This window comes from Cornus florida, unplaced genomic scaffold, assembly GCF_030987335.1.
Source record: "Cornus florida cultivar Cherokee Brave unplaced genomic scaffold, ASM3098733v1 CherokeeBrave_3.0.0_Hap2_Chr02, whole genome shotgun sequence".
Taxonomy (NCBI): domain Eukaryota; kingdom Viridiplantae; phylum Streptophyta; class Magnoliopsida; order Cornales; family Cornaceae; genus Cornus; species Cornus florida.
The window spans coordinates 93,881,015-93,904,180 of NW_026775572.1; the positions used below are offsets into that span (position 1 = coordinate 93,881,015).

General features: G+C 36.5%; 1 protein-coding gene across 8 annotated transcripts; it reads right to left on the reverse strand.

Moving 5' to 3' along the window:
• Nucleotides 1-349: 349 nt before the first annotated feature.
• On the reverse strand, nucleotides 350-22,965 carry LOC132295478 (late blight resistance protein R1-A-like). Of its 8 annotated transcripts, none has more exons than XM_059793762.1 (5): nucleotides 22,181-22,965; nucleotides 18,062-21,810; nucleotides 17,746-17,854; nucleotides 3,001-3,610; nucleotides 350-547 (listed from the first exon to the last, which is right to left on the reverse strand). In XM_059793762.1, exon 2 carries the CDS (start codon nucleotides 21,672-21,674, stop codon nucleotides 18,075-18,077), a length of 3,600 nt encoding a protein of 1,199 aa, XP_059649745.1. In that variant the 5' UTR covers nucleotides 21,675-21,810; nucleotides 22,181-22,965; the 3' UTR covers nucleotides 350-547; nucleotides 3,001-3,610; nucleotides 17,746-17,854; nucleotides 18,062-18,074. The 8 variants fall into 8 exon arrangements, 7 of the variants coding, with proteins under 7 accessions (XP_059649745.1, XP_059649747.1, XP_059649742.1 ...); XM_059793765.1 differs by lacking the exon at nucleotides 350-547 and adding an exon at nucleotides 1,925-2,042; XM_059793764.1 differs by lacking the exon at nucleotides 3,001-3,610 and having other exon boundaries at nucleotides 17,750-17,854.
• Nucleotides 22,966-23,166: the final 201 nt, after the last annotated feature.

Genomic DNA, 23,166 nt, shown 5'->3' on the forward strand with positions numbered 1-23,166 from the left:
GTAACATGTGCTGCCAAAGTTGATTTCATGAGCAGAGTGTTCGACATTCCTTCATTTCGATCTCCAGACCAGACCTTCATGGAGACATAACCTGAACCTCTATGCAACCTCTGATACACAAACTGCAATATTCGAGTCTTGAAATCACATAAATTCTATCATGGATTCTACAGTATCAGTTTGGTCTGACTGACACCTACTTCATCACCAGCTTTAATACCTTGAACCTGCAGTGTACTTGTAGTCCTAGTAATCCCTCACAAGCTTGGAATTCTAGTTAGGACAGTTTATGTCACACCCCGACCCGGTTGAAGAAACCCCTGATAAACTCCTAATTATATGACAAACATTCAGAACTTGAATTATCTCATCAAATTTTATCATTCTATTCTAACAAACTTATCGAACTACAAATGATATTCTTCACTAAAATTGAATTTACAATAATAACATTTCAAACCAATGATCGAACTCCTAACAACAAAAATCTTCATTCTTCATACCCAATTAGGTTCCTTCACTATTCCACACTCCTTCAGTGCATAACCTGAAATATAGTAAGAGTGAGCTAGACAGCCTAGTAGAAAGGAACTCTAAACCTTCATAAACATGTTACAAAAGCATGTAGTAAAAAGGGATGGCATCAAATTCTTAATCAAACAAAGTTCAACGCACATCACAATAATTAGTCAAAATTATTTCAAAATATCATAGTCCCATGTTTTTTCATATTTGACAAAAAAAAAAAATGGGATTAATATAAAAATATTCCAATAAATGAACCCATGTTACCAATTTTCAATATCATTGAGATCATGTATCACCATACCGTAACACTCTTTTTGAGTGTTTCAACCCCATGATCGTTGCAATCCTATGCGCCTCACAAGGACACTACAATGCCCCTTGGAGGCCGTGGGCATTCCACCCACTGGACATTTTTATCACACAAGGCTTTCGGTGTTCAAATCAAACTGAATTCAACATGTCTTGTTTCAACAAAATATCATTTTTCTCATCACATTAACATACCAACCATTTGCCATATTGTATACAAAATCATAAATAAATTATTTGCCATGAAACATGCACAACACACATAAGAAAGAAGGATATTAGAATGAAAAGATGAGATGAGACTAGAAGAAAGAGGTGGGTGAGATAAATGGGCAAGCGCCGACCAGTTACAGTTGGTATCAGAGCCAGATTCAATCCTTAATCCGGAACCACGCCAAGCGCCAAGCCCGGAAGGTGTCCACATGAGCTACTTGGGTAGGCAGAGTGGCCCGACCGCAACGAGGGAGTTGCAAGTTCGAGTGGGGGGGAATGTTACAAAGGGAGAATTGTCCCGCATTGGATCCGAATGAGAGAGTGATTGGATATAAATGGGTGGGTATACAGTACTATCCAATAACTTAAACTTTTGGGTAAATGGACAAACGTCTATCCGTTACAATAGGCTAGAAAAGTAAGAACACGGGGGAGAACTAGACAAAGGAAAAGTGCTCAAACTCACAATATCATTCAATACTCCCAAAACTGACTTGGTTGAAAACATCGTAGCATTTATATAGGCAAAACATAAACAAATCCTAAAATGATAATGTAACGACCAAATAAAAATAATAAATATAAATATAAATATAAATATAGGCATGACTTCTGCGAAAAAAAGTCCTACTACGACCTGCAGAAATACATATAAAATGTAATGGCCTCACTTGGCCTCAAAACTAATCTATCATGTCCTAACACACAATGCAATAATATACAACATCCCCAAAATCAACACATACATACAAAATGTCCCATTTCTCCATCTCCTCCAAACAAAGAATCACTTTAATTACATTAAGTTACAGTCCATGAAATATATTTATTTATACAAATTCTACCATTACAATACTATACAAGTTACACTTATTTTATTTTTTTTAATAAAACGTACATGATCATGTTTCTATATAAAAGACAACAAAATAAGAGTTCTAATCCAGTCTTAATTTGCGATGGGTTGTCACCCGCCCCTTCTTTCCCCAAACCTGAAAAATGTTAAAATAATGGGGTAAGCATAAGCTTAGTAAGAGGTGTCTAAGACACACCTCTTATGATCCCGTAAATCCATGCAAAGAATAGGCAAAAAGTAGACGGGATCATGTTATAGGGAATGCACATCAACAACCACAACTATAAGCTTGTAAATAATTGTAATTGTAACACAAATACATTAAATATGCAAATGAAGTGCAATGTCATGCCAATATCGCTCCCTATTTTCCAAAACAATTCCTTTTCACCTTTCCAAACCGTTAATGCAACCCGACCCATAGCACCTCTATGGCATCACAAGAGAATGGTTGGCTAGCTTTCCCTGACCACATGGCACCTCCATGGCGTCGTCTGGGTCTAGGTAGCTTAACCACACTAGTCTCTCTCTCTATTTCCCTCTAGATCACATTAACACCACGGACCACTAAACGCCTCCTAGGCGTCCGGTTATTACAAACACTTTCCAAAAACGTTTTTCCAAAACAATTCCATTGCCTTTTTAAAATAACTTTTCCCCCATTCCATGCCCAATGAAAATGCATAAATGCACCATGCCTCTTAAATATCATAATTCTTTATACATTTGAATTCTTAATCACAAACACAATTGGGAAAAAAATTATATAATACATATATCGTGCTTTTTACTATAATCAAATATATAAGGCATGGAATATAATTATTTAGGGCATGTTTTCTCATAAAATGGCAACTAACACATAATCACATATCACATATACAACAAATAAATCATTTTTGCAAGGATCCACACAAATTAAGCATACTATACAACAATTCATAAAGAATTATTCATAAAAATCTAAGAAAAATGTGAATTAGAAACTCCTACCTCAATTTAAAGAAAAAGCACACAAATTAAGCATACTATACAACAATTCATAAAGAATTATTCATAAAAATCTAAGAAAAATGTGAATTAGAAACTCCTACCTCAATTTAAAGAAAAAGCTCCAAATCAGCCAAAGTATTCGACAACCCAAAGTGCTCCAATTGAAGACCGGCTCCTATCAATTCGAAGATCTCGATGCGCTCGTCGACTTTGCCTTCAATGCCAAAGTCTAAATCTACTGTAAAAGAAATGAATTCACTGGAATATCAGAGCATCAACTCTCAGCCCTTTCACTGCGTCTCGGCGCTGTGGCTGTGTTTCTTTTATTTCTTTCCTTCTCAGTATCATTGTATCTCAAATAGTGCACAACTACGCACTATATAGTCAATCCACCGACACTAGTATAACACAACAGCTCACATCTCTTCTTATCCTTATCTTTCATAATATAAAAACAATACAACTCACTCATCAGATACAGCCCAGTGATCAATTTCAAAGCCAAGGAAAGTTGGTCAAAAGTCTCATTAGTGGGCCCATCATCATAATCACAAATTCAATCCTTCATATCTCCATTTCGGCTGACATCCTTTAGCATATAATATATATATATATATATATATATAATAAAACTAAATCAAACCCAAATATCTTCGTGGGTCCCGCCAAAGCCATCACACAATTTCCTCATCTCTTTCCCACTTTCAGCACCTGCTAGTTCCATTCTCCATCAAACCATACATATATATATACACACACACACAAAGGCAACAAAACAAAAACTCTTTTAAATATCAAGTGGGACCCGCAAAAAGCCTTTATCGTTTCCTTTTTGTTTTTCCCATTTCGCTACCACCATCTCCATCAGATATCACTATTGTTGACCTTAAGGATTTCATCCAAGAACAATTTAGAGGTTTTGATTATAACAAACCATTAATAGTGTTTAAGAACAAATGTTTACATTGAGTGTTATATAGATTATTCACATTCAAAAAATGACCTCAATGAAGCTAGAAAGATCATTCCAAGTATTCCATTACTCAATATCACATCTATAGAAAGCAAAGGAGACAAAGGAACATGAAGTTACAAGGAACTAAATGCAAAGTCCATCCAAAGATAGCTTGAACTACAATGAGCAAGAAAGCAACTCAAAGGAAGGAAGAAAGCAAGACTACCTCAAAGCCTAAAGATCATGTACAAAGCTTGAAGAAAGGGGTAGATAAGTTAGTCAGTGTTAAGAATTCATTGTCAAAGTATTTATGAATCCATTTGAAGCTCATCTCTATAAGACCATACATATCATATCATCATTTATATGTTCCTATATATATTAGCAACAGACCATGCACTTCATTCATAATAATTGCACATGAAGTCATTGCTAAAGAGTGAGTTAGTTCAAGCTTGCATAAGCTTTGAAAGAACTCATCACTTGTGCTAGAAATGATAATACCATGCACATCAATCATATAATTTATATTGGTCAACAATTAAGCCATGAGAAGCCTTCATTACCATGAGTTTGTAACGGACATTAGGACCCTAGAATGCGCGTCATGAAAAACTTTGTTTTTGGCTAAGTGTGAAAAATGGATTTTTGAAATAATGATTATTTCAAAATAATTTTTCCCAGTAATAACTCTTTATGCTTCAAAATAATTTGACCAAGTCTACATTAGCCTACATAACGATTCATTTTTACCAAAATTGTCAATCCAAATTTGTACTAAAACTGAATTTCTACAATTTGATTTAGTTGGATTTCAATTTTTTAGTATTTTTTATTGAATCCAAATGGGGAGTACTTCCTTATTTACAATGTAAACTTGAAGTAAATGGACATATAAATACTGGAAAGACATTTATTTAAATGTATAGAATGGAAATAAGGTAACAAAATTTTCTGAAGCTACAGTTTCATTTCGGCAGACTGAAATGTATAGGCAAATCATTCCGGATGACCGGTTTGGGCAGTAGCTATTCAACAAGGCCTCAGGCTATTTCGAACGACCAAAATAAAAAGCCTATTCATTTCGGCCGACCGAAATAAAATGGTCCAAAGGCATCCTGTCATTTCGGACGACCGAAACAAAGTGTTAATTCATTTCGGTAGACCGACTTAGCATAGATTCAAGCTTGAATGGCTATGTTGCCTTGAACCCCATGCACAATAGCTATATTTTTGAATTAGCTGTATCAAAACTCTATAAATAGAGCTGAAGACTTCAGGATTTAATGTTGCTACCATAGAGAAACATCATATAGCATCCAAAGAGCTTTTGTTCTTATATTCATACATCCCATATCATTAGAAGAGTATTGAGCTTAATCTATTCATATATACACTCTAAAGTAAGCTGAAAGTTGTACATCAAATCTGTGAGAGATATCTTTGTACTGAAATTCTGATTTTCAAATCTGTTGTAAAGCCTAAGAAAAGGTGTTCTCTTAGCAAAGGAAGAAGAAGCAAGTTAGCTTCAATTTGTAAGGGTTGGGGTGTGACCCAAAGGAAAACGGAGGTTGTCTCTTAGCAAGGTGAAGCAAGGAGTTGCTTCATGTAAAGGTTTGCTCTCCACCCGTAAGGAGGTGTCATAGTGAATTGGAAAGTCTCAAGAGGGGTCTTGAGCCGAGATGTAGGAGTTTCCAAATCTCGCTAAAATCGCCGTGTGAATGTTTGCAAATCTCTCTTCCCTTATCTCCTTTACATTTATGCTATTAAGTGCTTATGCCTATATATTGATTATTGTATAGTTCTTAGAAGATTTTAGTAAAATATGTAAAACTGAAAATTAGCCATTGTCCCCCCCAAGAGTCAATACCTGGGCAACAACTATATCTCATCCAATTGCATAATAATATATATAAGAACTATACTTCCACAAAAATACCAACATTATAATCAAATACCCATTAAATATCTCAAGTGGGTAAATCCAATCATAATTAAATAAATAATTATGACAACTAAAAATATAATGAAATAAATTAAATCTTAAAAATCCAGGTTGTCACAGATAAAGTACTAAAATATCCCTAAAAATGTAATCATAAGCGTAAACAAAAACCTTAATTTACTCAAATCTCTAATCCTATCTTTCTTTTCTCCTTGAGAGAAAGGCTAGCCCCTCATTTAATAGTTTCCCACCAGTGATCTGTCATGTAAACAAGAATTTTCTCTTTTCTTAGTTAATTGAACTATGAATTCATACAAACGCTAAGAAATTGCATTGTTATGAAACTTTTCTTCTTCGTCACAATCAGGAAAGGTGATCAAGTATATGTATTTTTTTATTTTGTTATATTTTGTCATGACAATTAACTCACACAATGCACCTGGCAATCTTGAACCGTCTACCTTTCAAGAAAGGAGAGGAGATAACACTAGGTCATGGGCCAACAAAATATATCTATTTTGTAGGCCAATTTCTAGTACTACAGGAATGCAACTACTCTTTTTGAATTGAAAAGACACCAAATTTTCTTAGTTTCCTTTTGTGGTTTCCCCCCTTTAATTTAAAATGTTCTGTTAGCAAAATATTTCTTTTTCCAATATATTATGTGTATACATACTCATGCGTGTTCGTGTAAAGGGTATAATTCCATAATAAAGTTTGTATGGTAGAATTCTTAATTAAAAATATTTCTATTTCACAACGACGGGTGCATTAAGAGTACCAACGGTAACTTAGAGCTAGAAGGGGTAAGTAGGTCTTTTGGATATTATTTCGCAATCAAAATTTTGAATTACTATTAATTTTCATTTAAAATTCAATTAATTAATTAATTAGGTGTCTCAGTTGCAACTATATAAGCATATAAAGCAATAAAGAAAATAAAGTAGGAACAAAATCAAGGGACATAGTTAAACATATCAAATACAATGAGAGAGGTTACACTCTAAGTTAATAGACTCTAACTCAAGAATTACCTAGTCTCCCGACTCAAGCTTACACAAGATCTCCCCATATCCTCCGGCCGTTGATCCATCGACAGACTCCTCACACAATCTACTCCTTCATGGAATTCTGATCTCCTCAACTAGTAATGTCTGATCACTCGACTAGATGGATATTCTCAATTCAGCTATGATTCTCTCATCACATGTAATATGGTAATCTATCAAGAATCTTAGATTGATTCTCAAAGCTCTCTCTCTCTCTAAAAATAAATTCTCTCAAAAAAAAGTAAAAAGAAGGTAAAAAATAATATGTAAAGAGTTGAAAGCCTACAACCCCATATTTATAGCCAATATAGAAGAACCATATAGTATGGTAAGTAAAATTCTTTTAGAATTCTGATTTGAGAGAGTTCCTGAAATATAAATCTGCATGGTTGATCAAGTCTTCAATGGAGCACCACTGGACAAGCTCGATAGATAGAGCTATCAATCAAGGAATTAAACTCTCGATCGATTGACCATTCGATCAAGGTTTACTGTTTAGTATGAAGTCTTGTTTATGGAAAATCATTTTTAACAAAAAGTATAATTTTGATAAATAATTAAAAAAAAAAAAAAATAGTATTCAAACAGTATTTTGAGCCTTCTGAAGATCAATTCTAGGTCATAATTTGTCTCTTAGTTTTCAACTTACCTTGACCTAGATATGTGATTGAGTCTTGAGAGATTCCCAATGTGTTCTTCGTTGAGCTCCATCTCCATCACCTTTTGAGGTTTTAGATGATAAGCGCTGAATGTTGCACATTCAAGCCCTCTTATTTATATATGTTAACTATTTATTGTGATCCCCAATTGCAATTCAAAATTGCAATTTTTAACCAGAGAATTGCTAAGCGGGCAACTGGTCGCCCACCTATGCTACCGGTCGCCCAGTGCCGCTGCAGAGGCCCAGCACACACCAGCTGCGTGCATGATAACTTGTGCCCGATCGCCCATCCCTGCGACCAGTCGCCCACCTTTTCATCTCATGACAAAAAAGTGGTTGGAAAGTAAGCTACTTTTCCCTTTTTTTGTGGATCTTGTTGCAGACCCTGGGGGACGAATTTCTCTCTCTTAGAGGACCACACAAGTGATATATGGGGCTTGTCTTGCATAGAGAAGATATCTTGGAATATAGAGAGAGAAAGGGGAGAGTTCTAGAGAGAGAGAGAGCTTGGTTCTTGAAACTTGAAGCTCATCCATGGAGTCTAGCTTGGATATGATGTCTTCTTCCACCGAGGAGGCCTCCACCTTGACCATGAGCAACTAAACCTCTTCCTAGGGAGTTGATGTAGCCATCTCCAAGTAACTATGGTTTGATTTTGTGTATATTTTGGAGAAAATGATGTATTGTATAACATGTGTAACTTTGCTTTTTACATGTGTTGTTTATCTTGTAATGGATTTTAATGTGTATAATCGTTCATGATGAAATCTTGTCTTAGAAAACTTTTATTTTTATGGAACCATGTTCATTTTCATAGTGACAATGAGAATGACAAGTTATACAATTGCTTTCATGACATACAATATGTTCGAATTCATGAGAGAGAGAGAGAGGGAGAGAGAACAAAGTTGTGTATTGTATATGTATTAACCCTAAGCCAACGGAGGATTATATAAAGGAAAAAGTAATAACCTAATTACACAATGTTACCTAATTACACAATGATCCTAAAAACTATGGGTAATTACATAATGACCCAACATAAATATATATATATATATATATATACACACACACATAAACATTCTAACACTCCCCCTCAAGCTGGAGAATATATATCAAATAATCCTAACTTGGAACAGATAATCCTTAACCGGTTATGACATAATGCTTTGGTAAACATATCAGCTAGTTGATCTTCAAACTTCACAAATGGAGTAGAGATCCTCCCACTTAATATTTTTTCACGAATGAAGTGACAATCAATCTCAATATGTTTGGTTCTCTCCTCTTATGAAACACAAAATTTGATGCAATGTGAACAGCTGCTTGATTATCCCAAAATAATGGAGTAAGAGCTTCAACTGTCAACCCAAATTCTTTCAAAAAATGATGTATCCATGACAACTCACAAGTTGTATGGGCCATTGCCCTGTACTCAGCTTCAGCACCAGATCGAGCTACCACCGTTTGCTTTTCTTCTCCATGTAACAAGATTTTCTCCTACAAATGTGCAGCAACCAGTAGTAGATCTCTAATCTGAAGGAGAACTAACCCAGTTAGCATCTATAAAACCTTCCACCCTGAGATGACCATTTGATTTATATAGTAACCCAAAACCTGGAGTGCTTGAGATATCGGATAATCCGAAGAACAGCAATTCAATATGGCATTTTAGGAGCTCTCATAAACTGACTTACAACACTAACTGCATATGAAATATCAGGTCGAGTGATAGTAAGATAAATTAATTTCCCAACAAGGCAACGAAATCTACCCGGGTCATTAAATAGATCACCCTCATTAGACACAAGTTTTGTATTTGAATCCATAGGAGCATCAACCGGACAACTACCTAACATACCCATTTCTTCTAGCAAGTCCAACAGATAAACTTATACCCTCCTTGGATCTAGCAACTTCGATACCCAAGAAGTACCTAAGTTTACCCAAGTCTTTAGTGTGGAATCGATTTTGTAAAAACAACTTCACCTTAGAAATGCCTTCAGAATCATCACATGTGATCACAATATCATCTACATACACCACAAGAAAAATGAAGCCAACTTTATTATGCAGGTGAAATACCGAATGATCGGTCTGGCATCTGTTAAGACCAAATTCTAATGCCGCCTCAGAGAATTTTCCAAACCAAGCCCATGAAGATAGTTTCAATCCATACAGGGCCTTTTTAAGGTGACAAACAGTGTGATGATACTCCCTTTTAGCAACAAACCCAGGTGATTGCTCCATATAAACTTCTTCAACCAGGTAACCATATAAGAAGGCATTTTTGACATCCAATTGAAACAACAGCTAGTTAGAATTGGCAGCAATGGAAATAAGTACCCGAATAGAAGAAATCTTAGCAACAGGGGAAAAAGTCTCATCATAATCAACACTATAAGTCTGAGACTACCCTTTTGCCACTAGACGAGCCTTCAACTGCTCAATAGACCCATCGTGAAGGTATTTAACTGTATAGACCCACTTACAACCAACCGTTTTGGAGCCCGGAGCTAAGGGAACAAGATCCCATGTTCGATTACGGTGAACGGCATCCATTTCATCTACCATGGCTTGGCGCCAATCCAAATCAGAGAGCATCCTGCAAAGTCTTGAAAACAAAAGTAGCAAACACTTTGGATAAAAAAAGAGATAAAGAGGATGAAATATGATGATAGGAGACAAAGTTAGAAATCGGATGTGCAGTAACACACGACCGAATACCTTTACGGAAAGCAATAGGCAAATCATTAAGCAAAAGCGTCGGATCCGAAGACGCTGAAGGAGATGGAGGGAGCGAAGTAGGCGGTCAAGGTTGTCGAGTATAAACCTGTAATAGGACAACAGAACGAGGAGGTGCAGAAGCAGGAAACAGAGAGGGAACCGTCGGCATAGGTGGCTCAGGAGTAATATCGAGAGGAGTATTAGAATCAGAAAAATATAGGATAGACTCAAAAAAGGAGACATCAGCACTAGTGAAATAGGGTTGAAAATGAGGACTATAGCAACGATAACCTTTCTGAGTGCGAGAATACCCAAGAAAAACACACTTAGTGGCACGAGGGTCGAGTTTATCAAGACCGGGTCCAAGGTTACGGACATAACACACATCCAGAGACCTGAGGAGTAAGATTAAACGATGCGGAGTTGGAAAATAGAACAGAATGAGGAGATTTACCTTGTAACACTGACGAGGGCATCTGATTAATAAGATGACGTGCCGTAAGAACGGCATCACTCCAAAAACGTTTGGGAACATGCATATGAAATAAAAAGGCATGACAGACTTCCAATAGATGACGATTTTTACGTTCAGCTACTCTGTTTTGTTGAGGAGTAAAAGTACAAGATGATTGATAAATGATGCCTTTAGCATGAAAATAAGTCTCAAAAGGATCCGAAAAATATTCTTTGGCATTGATAGAACGTAAAACTTTAATAAAACACCCAAATTGATTTTTTATTTCTTTGCGAAATATTTGAAAAATAGAGAACTCAGAATGATTTTTTATTAAAAACAACCAAGTCATACGAAAATGATCATCCACAAAAGTCACAAAATAATGAAATCCATTAATAGAAATATGTTTTATTGGTCCCTGTACATCTAAATGGACTAACTGAAAAGGACTAGCAACACGATTACTAGCGCCCAGTTTGAAAGATACACGAGAATGCTTACTAAGCTGACATGCTTCACACGACATGGACTCAACAAGACTAAGACCGGGGACTTGACGCTGCAAAACTGATAATGATGGGTGGCCGAGACGACAATGCCACTGGAAAGAAGACAAAGATGATTGAATAGTCGTAGGAGATGGTGCAAGATCAAAGTAATACAATCCACCTACTTCATGTCCCGTACCAATCTTCTTCTTCGTCTTGAGATCCTGAAAAATACATGTGGGATAAAATGTAATGGAGCAGTTAAGAGATTTAGTAATTTTACTAATGGACAACAAATTAAAAGGGAATTGAGGAACATAAAAAACAGAGGAAAGGGACATAGAAGAGGTGAGACGAATAGTTCCCAAACCCAAAACTTTAGTTGATGAGCCATTAACAAGAGTAACACTTTGAGAGGAAGGAACAGACTGAAAATCAGATAAGAGATGAAAACTACCAGTCATGTGATCGGAAGCGCCAGAGTTAAGAATCCAGGGACTCTGACGAGAGGACGAGAGGACGAGAGGACATGCAGGGGCACTACCTGATTGGGCAAAGGAAACCATGGAAGATGAGGTGGAAGGCTATTGTTGAGACAGAAACTGAGCATACTCATCATGGGGAATCGTAACCACAGCAAGCTCAATAGCCACGTGTGAAGCAGTGGGTGTGGCAGAGAAAGAAGAATCCCCTTCATTAGAAGTCACTTGATGTGCATAGGAAGAAGGTGGCGGTTTCCCATGAAGATCTTAACAGTAATTGATAGTGTGATTAGTAAGACCGCAGTAAGTGCAAAGTTTCGAGTCTCTGCCTCTGCCTCTGCCTCTGCCACGACCACCACCACAAGTAAAACGACCGCCACCGCCACGAGAAGACTAAAAGCCACCCTGGTTCACAACTAACGCAGAACGTTCAATGCTAGGAGGAGCAGTGACACCACTTGAAACACCCTTTGAAACGCCACTAGATAAAGTAGCCCGCTAGAGTCTTGATAACGTATCAAGAAGAGAGGGAAAAGCAGGGCTACCCAAAATCTGTGCTCGAACAGGTTCATACTCTGGTGACAACCCTGTGAGAACCCGAACAACATTAAAATCCTCACATTGTTATTGCAAGCTCTTCACATCAAAGGTGATGGGTTGATACAAGTTCATTTCTTCACAAACTCCCATTGCCCGTGAGAGGTATTCTTCTAGACTATGAGCACCTTGCTGGAGGTCAAAGAATTGTCTGCACACCTCATAAATTCTGGTTATATTACCAGTACCCGAATATAACTGTTGGAGTCTGTTCCATATCTCCTTGGCAGTGTCCAAATACAACAAGTTGGACCTAATATGAGGTTCAATACAATTCAGCATTAAAGAAATGATCTGAGCATCCCTTTGTTCCCATGAATAGAAATCAGCATCACTATCTTTAGGTTTATCCTTAACCAAATGAGTGCCAAAGCCTTTGGCTTTCAAGAAAATGGCTACTGACTTGGCCCATAAAATGTAATTTTTGCCATTGAGCTTGACTGAAATCATGGGAGGATTGAAGGAGGCAAAAGATAACAAGTCTGAACCAGCAACCATGGAGAAGAGAACCAAAAAAAAAAAAATCAAACCTGAAAAAAATGTAGAATTTGTATTCTGGCTGGATCTTGGTAGGCAGGCCGGATCTGGGCAAACGGGCCGGCTCTAGGTAAACGGGCTGGATCTAGGTAGACGGGTCGGATCTGAGCTAGATCAAAACCAGGTTTATGCTATCCCGATTTTAGTAAATTAGGATTGGAATAGCATAACCGCGTAACCAAACACGGTTGTTCTTCTTCACAACCTCAGAGACAGATGCCCGCAAGCACGCAGCAGTGACGGCAACCCAATCACAAGCAGCGGCCGACTCAATAAGCAGTGACACCACACCGAATCTCTACCTTTGCAACTTCTGGCCAAAAGAAAAGACGAATCGATGAAGCCTCACCTCTGCAAATAACGACAGTAGATGTCGGCGAGCTTGTTGACGGCCAAAGCTGTAACAACACGAGCAGCCAAATGGGCTTCAGGTTTGACGACGACGAATGAGGCTTCAAATCTGAAGACGACGAATGAGTTCTCAATCCTGTTGGCGACCAAACTTCCGGCATAGACACCAACACCATAATCACGCTTCCGATCACGATTCCAATCTTATACAATAACAACACAATTGCCATTTCCCACACCCATGAATTCATATAGCTCTGATACCATGTTCGAATTCATGTGTGTGTGTGTGTGAGAGAGAGAGAGAGAGCAAAGCTGTGTATTGTATATGTATTAACCCTAAGCCAACAGAGGCTTATATAAAGGAAAAAGTAATAACCTAATTAAACAATGTTACCTAATTACACAATGATCCTAACAACTATGGGTAATTACATAATGAATCAAAACATAAATATATATATACATAAACATTCTAAAATAATACAAGAACTTTGATATATCATACTTGGGGAAGACAAATCATGCTACATCGTAGTTTAGCTTAGTTAGGTAGACGATTTGTAACAACCAAAGATGAACTATGCTTAGTTCTTGACTTTTATGTGCATCTATCTTCTTATTGATTCCGTTGTGAGCGTAAGCCACACGAATATTTGCTATGCATAACATAGTTTTCCCCATGATAAACGCAATTACCCATGGTTATGAGGGGATGGTGAAGTCAATTCCCTAGTCATCTCTCTATTCACTCATTTAATCACTTTTGATTTCCATTTTAGTAATCAATTTCAATTGCTTTAGTTTAACAAACAACAATCAACCATTCAATCCCGAATTAAACCGGAAGTAATCTTGCAAATTTAACAGTCATAAGCTTCACAATCCTCATGGTTCGACACCCTTTACGTAGTCGTATCCTTCAAGGATGCGTGCTATTGCAAGTGATTTTTAATTAAAAAAAAATATCATGTTTTGAAACACATCAGTAGACAAACAATTCACGACTCATATACCTAGGGAAAAAGAAAAAAGAAAAGACACGACTCATATACTTGACGCATAATACTTCCAGTCTTCCATAGAGGAGAGGACATATTAGTCATGGTAGAGTGACTAATAAACTTGTTGTGGTATCTTAATCATGTTGGACTTGCCATTATTTAATCTAAAATCAGAATGGTATTAATTCATGTATGGGTCATTACAATCTACCACCCTTGAACAAAATTTCGTCCTCAATATTTTCAATGATATTTGGCCCAAGTTTTGACCAATATTTTCAATGATCTAATTACTTGACTATATCTCAAGAGCCGTTTCGTACAAAACCTAGCCCCTTTTTCGGCAGTTTCCTTGTCCTAGTGATCTATCATGCAGACAAGAATTTCTCTCTTCCCTTATTAATTTAGCAGTCAATTATTCGAACTTTCCATACATACACTAAAAATTTGTAAGAAAAGTAAATATACTGAGCTATTGCCTTATTGATCAATAATGAATGTGTGAATATGCGTTAGTAAAATATTCTTTTTTCCCAATATACTCTGTGTGTGTATATAAAGTGATAGAATTCCATTATAAAGTTTGTATGGTCAAATTCCTATTTAAAAGTATTATAATCTATTCCATATTACTTCCACAGAGGAGAGAACATATTAGTCATGTAGTAGGGTACTAATAAACCTATAATTGTGTCTTAATCATGTTGGACTCACCAATATTTAATCAAAAATTATAACAGTATTAATTCAGGTACAGGTCGTTATATTTTACCCTTTCAACTCGTGCACTTGGAAGGATTTAGAAGATATGAACTTGCAACGAGACCATTCGTTAAATCCCCGAAATCGTCAATGTTAACCTAAGAGGTGTAGAGAAACACTACTTAGAATGCAAACAACACTAAGAAAAATAAAATAAGATTAGCACCAACGTTTTCAATCCCATGTGAAGTATCAAATTTTGCCCCTCCTTGTGTTCAAGTGGGTGCTTTCAGTCATTATCAGACCTGGACTCACTATGGATTTCAAGACAAGGGTTCCACCATGAATTTGATGTTGCTAATTCAAACGCTCAGCCTTTCTTGAAAGGCATTGGCTTTTATCTAGTATAAAGTCCTAATGAATAATATTTATCATAACAGTGAGATACAATTTTGAAAAAGAAAAGTTTCAATACCAAGTATTGATTAGAAGGATCTTCAACCAATCATTTCCTCTGCACTGTTGCTCTTACAGAAGAGACAGATATTGGAATACCCTCAATAATATACTCCTGCCTATTTTCCTTCCTATTTGCTTCCTCATTAGAAAATATCCTTTCTTCTATATACTCATTTAGGGCTTTTAATATATGTCATTCATTTTGTATGTCCCAGTCTGTTCTTCATAAATCATCTTTAACACAGAAAATCCCTCTCCTCCAAATCTGAAGTTATTTTAAAAAACATGTCCCAGACTCCCAGTTTTCCACGATGATAACAAAAGAGGGGAAGTTTTTCATAAGAAAACAGGCCCATCGTATCTCTTTTTCCACCAATTTCATTCTTTCACCCTTTAATAGCTTCGTGAACATGATTTCCCACTCTAGTTCAAATACAACAACCCCCTTCAATTTTTCTCTCTCTAATTTCTGTCTTTTCAGACCTGGTGAAACTTTTACAAATCTTTATCCCACTTCTTCCGTGGTGTATCAAGAGGAAAAACTTATATGCTTGGATCCACATATAAACTCCATATTTCTGAAGTTCAAATTTCTTTGGCATGATCTTAATACAAGATGGTTTTCAAAACTAAAACCACCAACATCAGTCTCTCTTAAGTTCAACTCTTTGTGAAAGACAAATTGAATAATCATTCCTACCTAGTACCCAACATGAGTAATCATAGATCATTCTCACATTCCCAAACTCATTCCAATGATTTCACAGTAACACTTTACCAAATAGGCTTTTTTCACACACAAGGCTTCATGTCTTCGTTGTGTAGTTCCACCACTTCTCATCCTAGCAGAGGATGAAATTTTGAATTTGTTGATGAAGGGATTCAGTAATCCTATAAAGAATAACTGCCCACCATTCCAGAAGGAGAGAAAAAAATGAACTGAGAAGAAATAACAGTATAATAATGTGAAAAAAGGGAAGAAAAGGAAAGGATGTGGTAAGAAAGAAATAATTGAAGAAAGGAGGACTACAAAGGAATTAAAACACAAGTAAAAGAAATCCAACAAGAATGGGACAAAGAAAGGATAAAAAGCATCAGAGTTTAAGGAAACAGATGAATAATAGGAAGGTAATAGAATGGAAATACAAAAGGAGGATGAATAAGAACAGTCTAAAACAAAATTAAATAATATGAATCACATGCGAAGATATCTCATCATTACCAGTCTTTAATATGAATCACAAAAATAAATAATATGAATTACATGCGAAGGTGAATTTATCACTTTGAAGGCTGGTGGTAATGATGAGATTAGTTGGATTCATGGTGACTTCAGTTTGAAGAATGCTTGGAAAGTGGTCAGGTGGAACGGTCTCTGCTGGAAATATTACAGACCTCGGGTTGCTGTGGTTTTTGCAATTATCATGCATAATAAGAATTTGTCATTTGTTAATTTACAGAGGAGGGGTTTTCAGGGTCCATCAGTGTGCCACAATTGCTTCAAGGCAGAAGACACTAATAATCATTTATTTTGCATTTGTGAGTATGCTAATCAAGTGTGGCAACAGGTTGTTCTTCAGTTCAATATTACTGATAGGAGATTTCAAGAGCTGAGTTTGTTTGTGGAGTGGATAATTTAGTGTACACAGGGTAAGGGAATCAGATCTAAGTTGTTAAAGGGGCTGTTTGTGGTTTATGTTTGGAAGATTTGGATGGAAAGGAACTCAGCTTTACGTTGCGACATCAAAGTTTCATCTGCTGCTGCTGCAAATGACATTGGTTGGGAAGTTTTACACTTCTTTTCTCTTGGCCTTGCTGATATTCTAGCCATTTTTAATGTGGTGTAATTTTGGCTGTTTATTAGTTTGATTTTGTAATGGATTGGTTTCCAATTCATTCTCATTGTAAAGAGGGGTATGCCCCTCTATTGTATTTGTACTTTTATTATTATTTTTAATTTATAAAATCAACCCATTCAGGAACAAAAAAGAATTAAGATCACGGACTTCCCACGAACCATGCATGAAACTGATTGCCTCTAAACCTAAACCAGAGGGATAGAACTATTTATTATCAATTATTAGAGAGTCAACTAAAAAACGTCAACATTGCAAATTATTGTTGTGAGTAACTTGAGAGAACAATCTATTTGAAGATAAACACGTAGCTAAATATCAAAAGTGCAACACGTGCCAACCAGAATCATAACAAAAAGTAGATATATTCACCAAAAACAAGATTGCTTGTACTTTTCACCTAATAAATTCGTAAATGCAATCCTTGGACTCTCAGCCATTGATTAATAAACATGTAACTTCATTTAGGAGATGCAATATATCACATAAAATTCTCAAAAGAGCAAGAAACGAAGTATACACAGATCATGGTTTTATCTAAAAATAAAATATGTTTATTTTCCAGATCATTACCTGCCTTTATAATATACATGGGTCCAAATCTGATCAAAACATTGAAATGCTCCTTTGGATTGATCCTTTGTGTGGTAAACCTGTCTATATTTTGAGTTTTGTCCATGATCTAGTGATACACAAAACACATAATTAACAGAGATTAATTAGTAAAATAATGACTGATAATTGAAACTTATAATAAACAAAGTTTGAAATACAAAGGTGAAGAGGGAATTGAATTCACAGCCAAAAAGTCAAAAATAAAGGAAGAAAGAGGGAGGGAATCCTACTATCATTAAAGAAAGAAAGAAAGAGAGACACGGGGAGATCTTACTATTTTTAGAACATTATATACTGGCCAAATGCTCTGAGATCATCGTCTCATGATTCCGTCTGCGTGCAAGGATTTGGACCTTTAGCCCATCATTTCCCATGCTCCTTTGATGTTCTTGAATTTCCCTCGCAGAGTTTTCAGCAGAGCAACAACAAAGCCGCAGTTGAATCATCTCTAGTGTAGATATATCTCCTAAACTGGATGGGATCTCCTCAAGTCTTGCACAGCTCTCTAATACCAATTTTTGAAGGTGGGGGAAGTGATTGCTAGAGGTATTCCACTGGCCAATATCCAAGGCTTGAAATTTCAAAAATCTGAGTTTGCAAAACTCCCCATCACAAGTATCCCATCTTGGACCCTTAAATGCATTGTAATATAATTTGAGAACCTCAAGGTTGGGTAACATCTCAAGGGTCGACATTTCCTCCCACCTTAGACCGACATGTGATAAAGTTAGGCTTCTGAGACTTGGGGGGAAATTATCCAGATGGAAAAACCTTTTGCAGTCGCTGGATATGACATTCAATGTTTCAAGGTGAATCAAAAAGTCCAGTTTAGGGAAATGATCCTCCCCATTCAACCTTTTCCTAATATGACATTTTAGTTTTTTGAGATTGGGAGTCCATTTCAAGGCTCGCTCCTCTCCACTATAAAGATGCAGTTTGCCTACTGTTTGTAGGTTACCCAATAAGAAAGCACGGCCATCATTGGGTATGCTAGTGAATTCAATAAGCCGTTTAGCTTTCAGATGCCTCAACTTCACTATCTTCCAGATATCATCTGATAAAACTAATGAACCTATTGGGCCTTCAAGAATAAGGGTTTCTAGGTTCAAGAGGTTGAATTTTGCTGGCAGGAAAATCTTTTGCTGTGCAACATGCAATGCTAAATACCTCAAAAGAACCAATTGTGTTATTCTCTCAGGAAAAAAAGAAATCTGGATGGATGATAAATCCAAAACCCTAAGAAGTATGAAATTTTGATAAACAAATGAAACATCATTTACAAATAAGTTACCCCATGAATTTGAACGACCAAAGGACAAGATAGAGCAGACCTTCGACGTAAAAGGATAATGTTGCAAAGAACTAAAATTGGCAAGTTCAGGATGTATGCACATGCGACGATGTTTATTTAAGATAATACTTAAAGAAGAAGAAGAAGAACCAAAAATCTGCTGAAAAATATTCCCTTCCTGAACTTTTTCAAAAATTTGTTGTTGTAAATTCTCTTCCTGAGGTTTTCCAAATATTTGCTCAAAGAATTTCCCTTCTTGAACCTTATCAGAAATTTTCTTAAGTAAATTCTCTTTTTGACCTTTTAGGGAAATCTGGTGAAGAAAATTATGTTCTTGAGCTTTTCTCAGGCACAAGTCACGCATGAGATCATGTACACAACACGCTTTGATTTCACCATTGGACCTTTTCTTCGAAACAATTACAAGACTTCTATCAATTAGATCCATCAAGTAATCCTCTGCCACTTCCTCCAAAGTCTTCTGCTCATTTTGCCATATAAATCCCTCAGCGACCCATAACCAGATCAATTTCTGCACTGGAATTTCATATTCTGTAAATGCTCCGAGATAGAGGAAGCATGCTTTCAAGTAGTAGGGCAACACATTGTAACTCAGTTCTAGTGTGTGCATGTATTGCTCTGGATCACTCACCATGTATGAACTTACACTTTCAGCAACATGCTTCCACCGTTCCAGTGTCTTGTCTTGTTTTGCCAGAAGCCCAGATATTGCAACAATTGCAAGGGGTAGTCCTCGACATTTTCTGGCAATTTGTTTTCCAATCTCCATCAACTCTAGAGGGCAGCTTTCTTTGCGAAATGTCTTCAATCGCAATAGATCCCAACTTTCATCTTCATTTAGAAAGCGCAAATGGTGAGGTTTAGCATGGAAAGCCACAGCCACATTTTCGTGTCTAGTGGTGAAAAGAATTCTACTGCCATTGTTGTCATTTGGAAGATATATTTTCAGATCTTTCAAAGGCTCCGAATTCCATATATCATCCATGACAATGAGATATCTCTTACCCTTTAAGAGTCTGTACAGATCTGCACCTAAGATTTTGTCATGCGTTTCACAAATATAATCTCTAGACTGGAAGGCGGAGCTTAAAATGGCAAGCAACAGATCCTTCTTTTGGTACACTTGAGACACATAGATCCATGCACGAATATAAAAGTGATATTCAATGAAAGAATCATTGTAAACCTTTTTGGCCAGAGTTGTCTTACCAAGTCCAGGCATCCCAATAATGGATATGCACTTTAGCTGCTTTTGATGTTCTTCAGTAAGCAGCTCCTTTATCGCCCTTGTTTCTTCATCGAGACCAACAACTATTTCTTCATGTACTATGGGCCTGATTGGTTTTGGTAAAGTTCCATGGGAAAACTTTCTGGATCGTGGGATTCCTGTCATGCCATAGAGCTGCTTATCATAAATTTCCTTCACCTCTGTTTTAATAGACTTAATGTCTTCTGTGACACTCCCAAAGCAACCACGAATTACAGTAGCCCACCAATCAAGCCATGGAAGACTCAAATTCCTTTCATAAATATTCATCATCTCCCTTTTCGTAGAAACAAAATTGACACTTGGATCACAAAGAAGATATTCTACAAATGTTTGTTCAAAGAAATTGAACCTGCCAAGAAATTCATCAGCCATTTGAGAATCAAGCGATGTAACACTCGATGCCTTCTCATAAATCGTCATCACCTTTTTCTTGGTACGCTGGATCACCGTCGAGGGAGTGAAAAGTACATATGAAATTCCCTTAACCATGTCCGCCGTCTCTTGGGACAAACTGACGAGGAGATGAATGTCACCAGCGATGTCAAATTCAGGCCAAGTTGTACTCAGTTGCTTCGTCATGTCTTCATTAATCTCTCCTATGAGACTGCTAAACAATTCACGAATTCTTTTAGTCCGATAGAGCATCATTTCGGACAATTTGAAGAGAAAACGGAATTCATCAGGCATGTCAGACTCAAGCCATGTGATAATTAGTCTTTTTCTCATCTCCTTTTGCAGAGGTTTCTTCCAATCTGTCTCAAGCTCAGAACTCCGCATGACATCCATCTTGGTACGCTTAATATCTTCTATAATATCACGAAAGCAATCAACATTAATTTTCTCAGCAACCAATTGAGACTCAATCGACGAGAGAAGGGTTATTGCCAGTGTTCTAAAGTCCTTGACAAAATCTATCTCTCGTGTGATAGTTTTATAGCGGTCATAGATCTTCTCGGCCAGGTCAGCCATCGTCCTGGACAAACTGAGGACAAGCACATTAGCAAAGACTCGTGTATGTTTGTGCAACACAGCATTGAGGACTAGCGAATCCATTGTGTCATCAACTTGGCAAGTCACAACTCTGATTTTTGAGACAAGTCGTTTCAGCTGCTTATTACCCATCTCTCCTGATGAATCTTTGAGAAACTTTCGAAGGAATTGCATATCCTCGTAAAACAATTGGATTTGGTCCTTGTCTATGAGTTTCTTCTCAAAAGCCTCGAGAATCAACTGGTCATCCGAGCTTATTAGTTGCTGTGTCATCTTCCCCAACAGAAAGTCCACAACAGCAGTAGTGTCTGTCATCTTCAAAATGCACAAACAAACTGCTAGAATGATCTATCACTTTGAAACCCCACAATGAGCTTCGATTTTAGCTGAAGCTATTTGTTTTTCTTGACTAATTGAACTCATACGCGTAACAGACCGGATTGAGATGTCCCTGTTTGTTGCTAGGATCAGAGAAGATCATGCATATCAGGGTTGATTACACAATCGAAGTAGTAATTTAGCTATCAAATTAACCAACTCACTTAGCTCTATAAAACTAAACTAAACTAAAATTTCTACATAACACAATCAAAGCAGAAATTTAGCTAACAAATTAACCAACTCACTTAGCTCTATGAAACAAAACTAAAATTTCTGCATAACACAAATAAAACAGTAATTTAGCTAACAAATTAACCAAGTCACTTGGCTCTATTAAACAAAATTAAATAAAACTAAGCTAAACTAAAATTTCTACATATAGGCTTTATAGCAGGTACCCATATATATATAGAGAGAGAGAGAGAGGTAGTAAATCGTACCCTTTTGGTGTTAGATTTGTGCTATCGATAGAAAGAAATTTGGACGATCGTACACAGAAATTGGGGCAATCCACATGGCGTTCAATGTTGGAAAGCTCTAGAGAGAGAAAATAGTGACATTTGTAGTGAGAGAGATTTATTGTAAAGGGGATTTTGTTGAAAAGATAATGGTGTAGGCTGCTGTGGCCTGCTCTGCTTCACACATGGCAACTCCTCCATCCAAATGCTCTCTGGCTTGTGAGTGAGTACCTTTTCTTTGTGGGGCTCTCTATAACCAACAAGATATCTTTCTTTATCGACGTTGCCATATATACATACAGACATATACATCAATATGTGAATATATAAATATATATATCTACATACAAACCACTTGAGAAGCATCCATCAATGATGAGTCAAATTGAAGCCTAAGAAGAGAGTTTCGACCCTGCTTCATGAGCCAAAAATTAATACTTATATACAAGAAATCTAATCGAAGGGTTTGAGGGAGAGTGGAGAGGCAAAGGCCGAAGAGAGGGTTAGGATACCTCATCAATCAATCTGATATATTCCTAATGGACAGGCAAAGGGACGAAGGATTCAGTCGTTGTTTTTGCAGTTAGAAAAAATAAATAAATAAAATTATTCCACCCTATATCCGGAATCTAAGTTTACGTTTTTCTAACTTCAAAAATAACGCAATTATTTCACAACAATTAAAAATAAAAAAAAAAATGAAATGAGAGTAAAATATTATTAACAATTATTCTCTAAAATACAATTCAGCCTAATATTATTCCAACACCAAAGCCCCTGTAGAATAAATTTCTAGTAAAATAAATAAATAAAATTATTCCACCCTATATCCGGAATCTAAGTTTACTTTTTCTATCTAAAAAAATAACGCAATTATTTCACAACACTAAAAAAAAAAAATTTGAAATGAGAGTAAAATATTATTAACAATTATTCTCTGAAATACAATTAGGCCTAGTTTGGTGCAA

What these genes read in the sequence shown, in the direction of transcription:
- LOC132295478 (XM_059793764.1), bottom strand. Translation starts at nt 21,674, where the DNA reads ATGACAGACACTACTGCTGTTGTGGACTTTCTGTTGGGGAAGATGACA.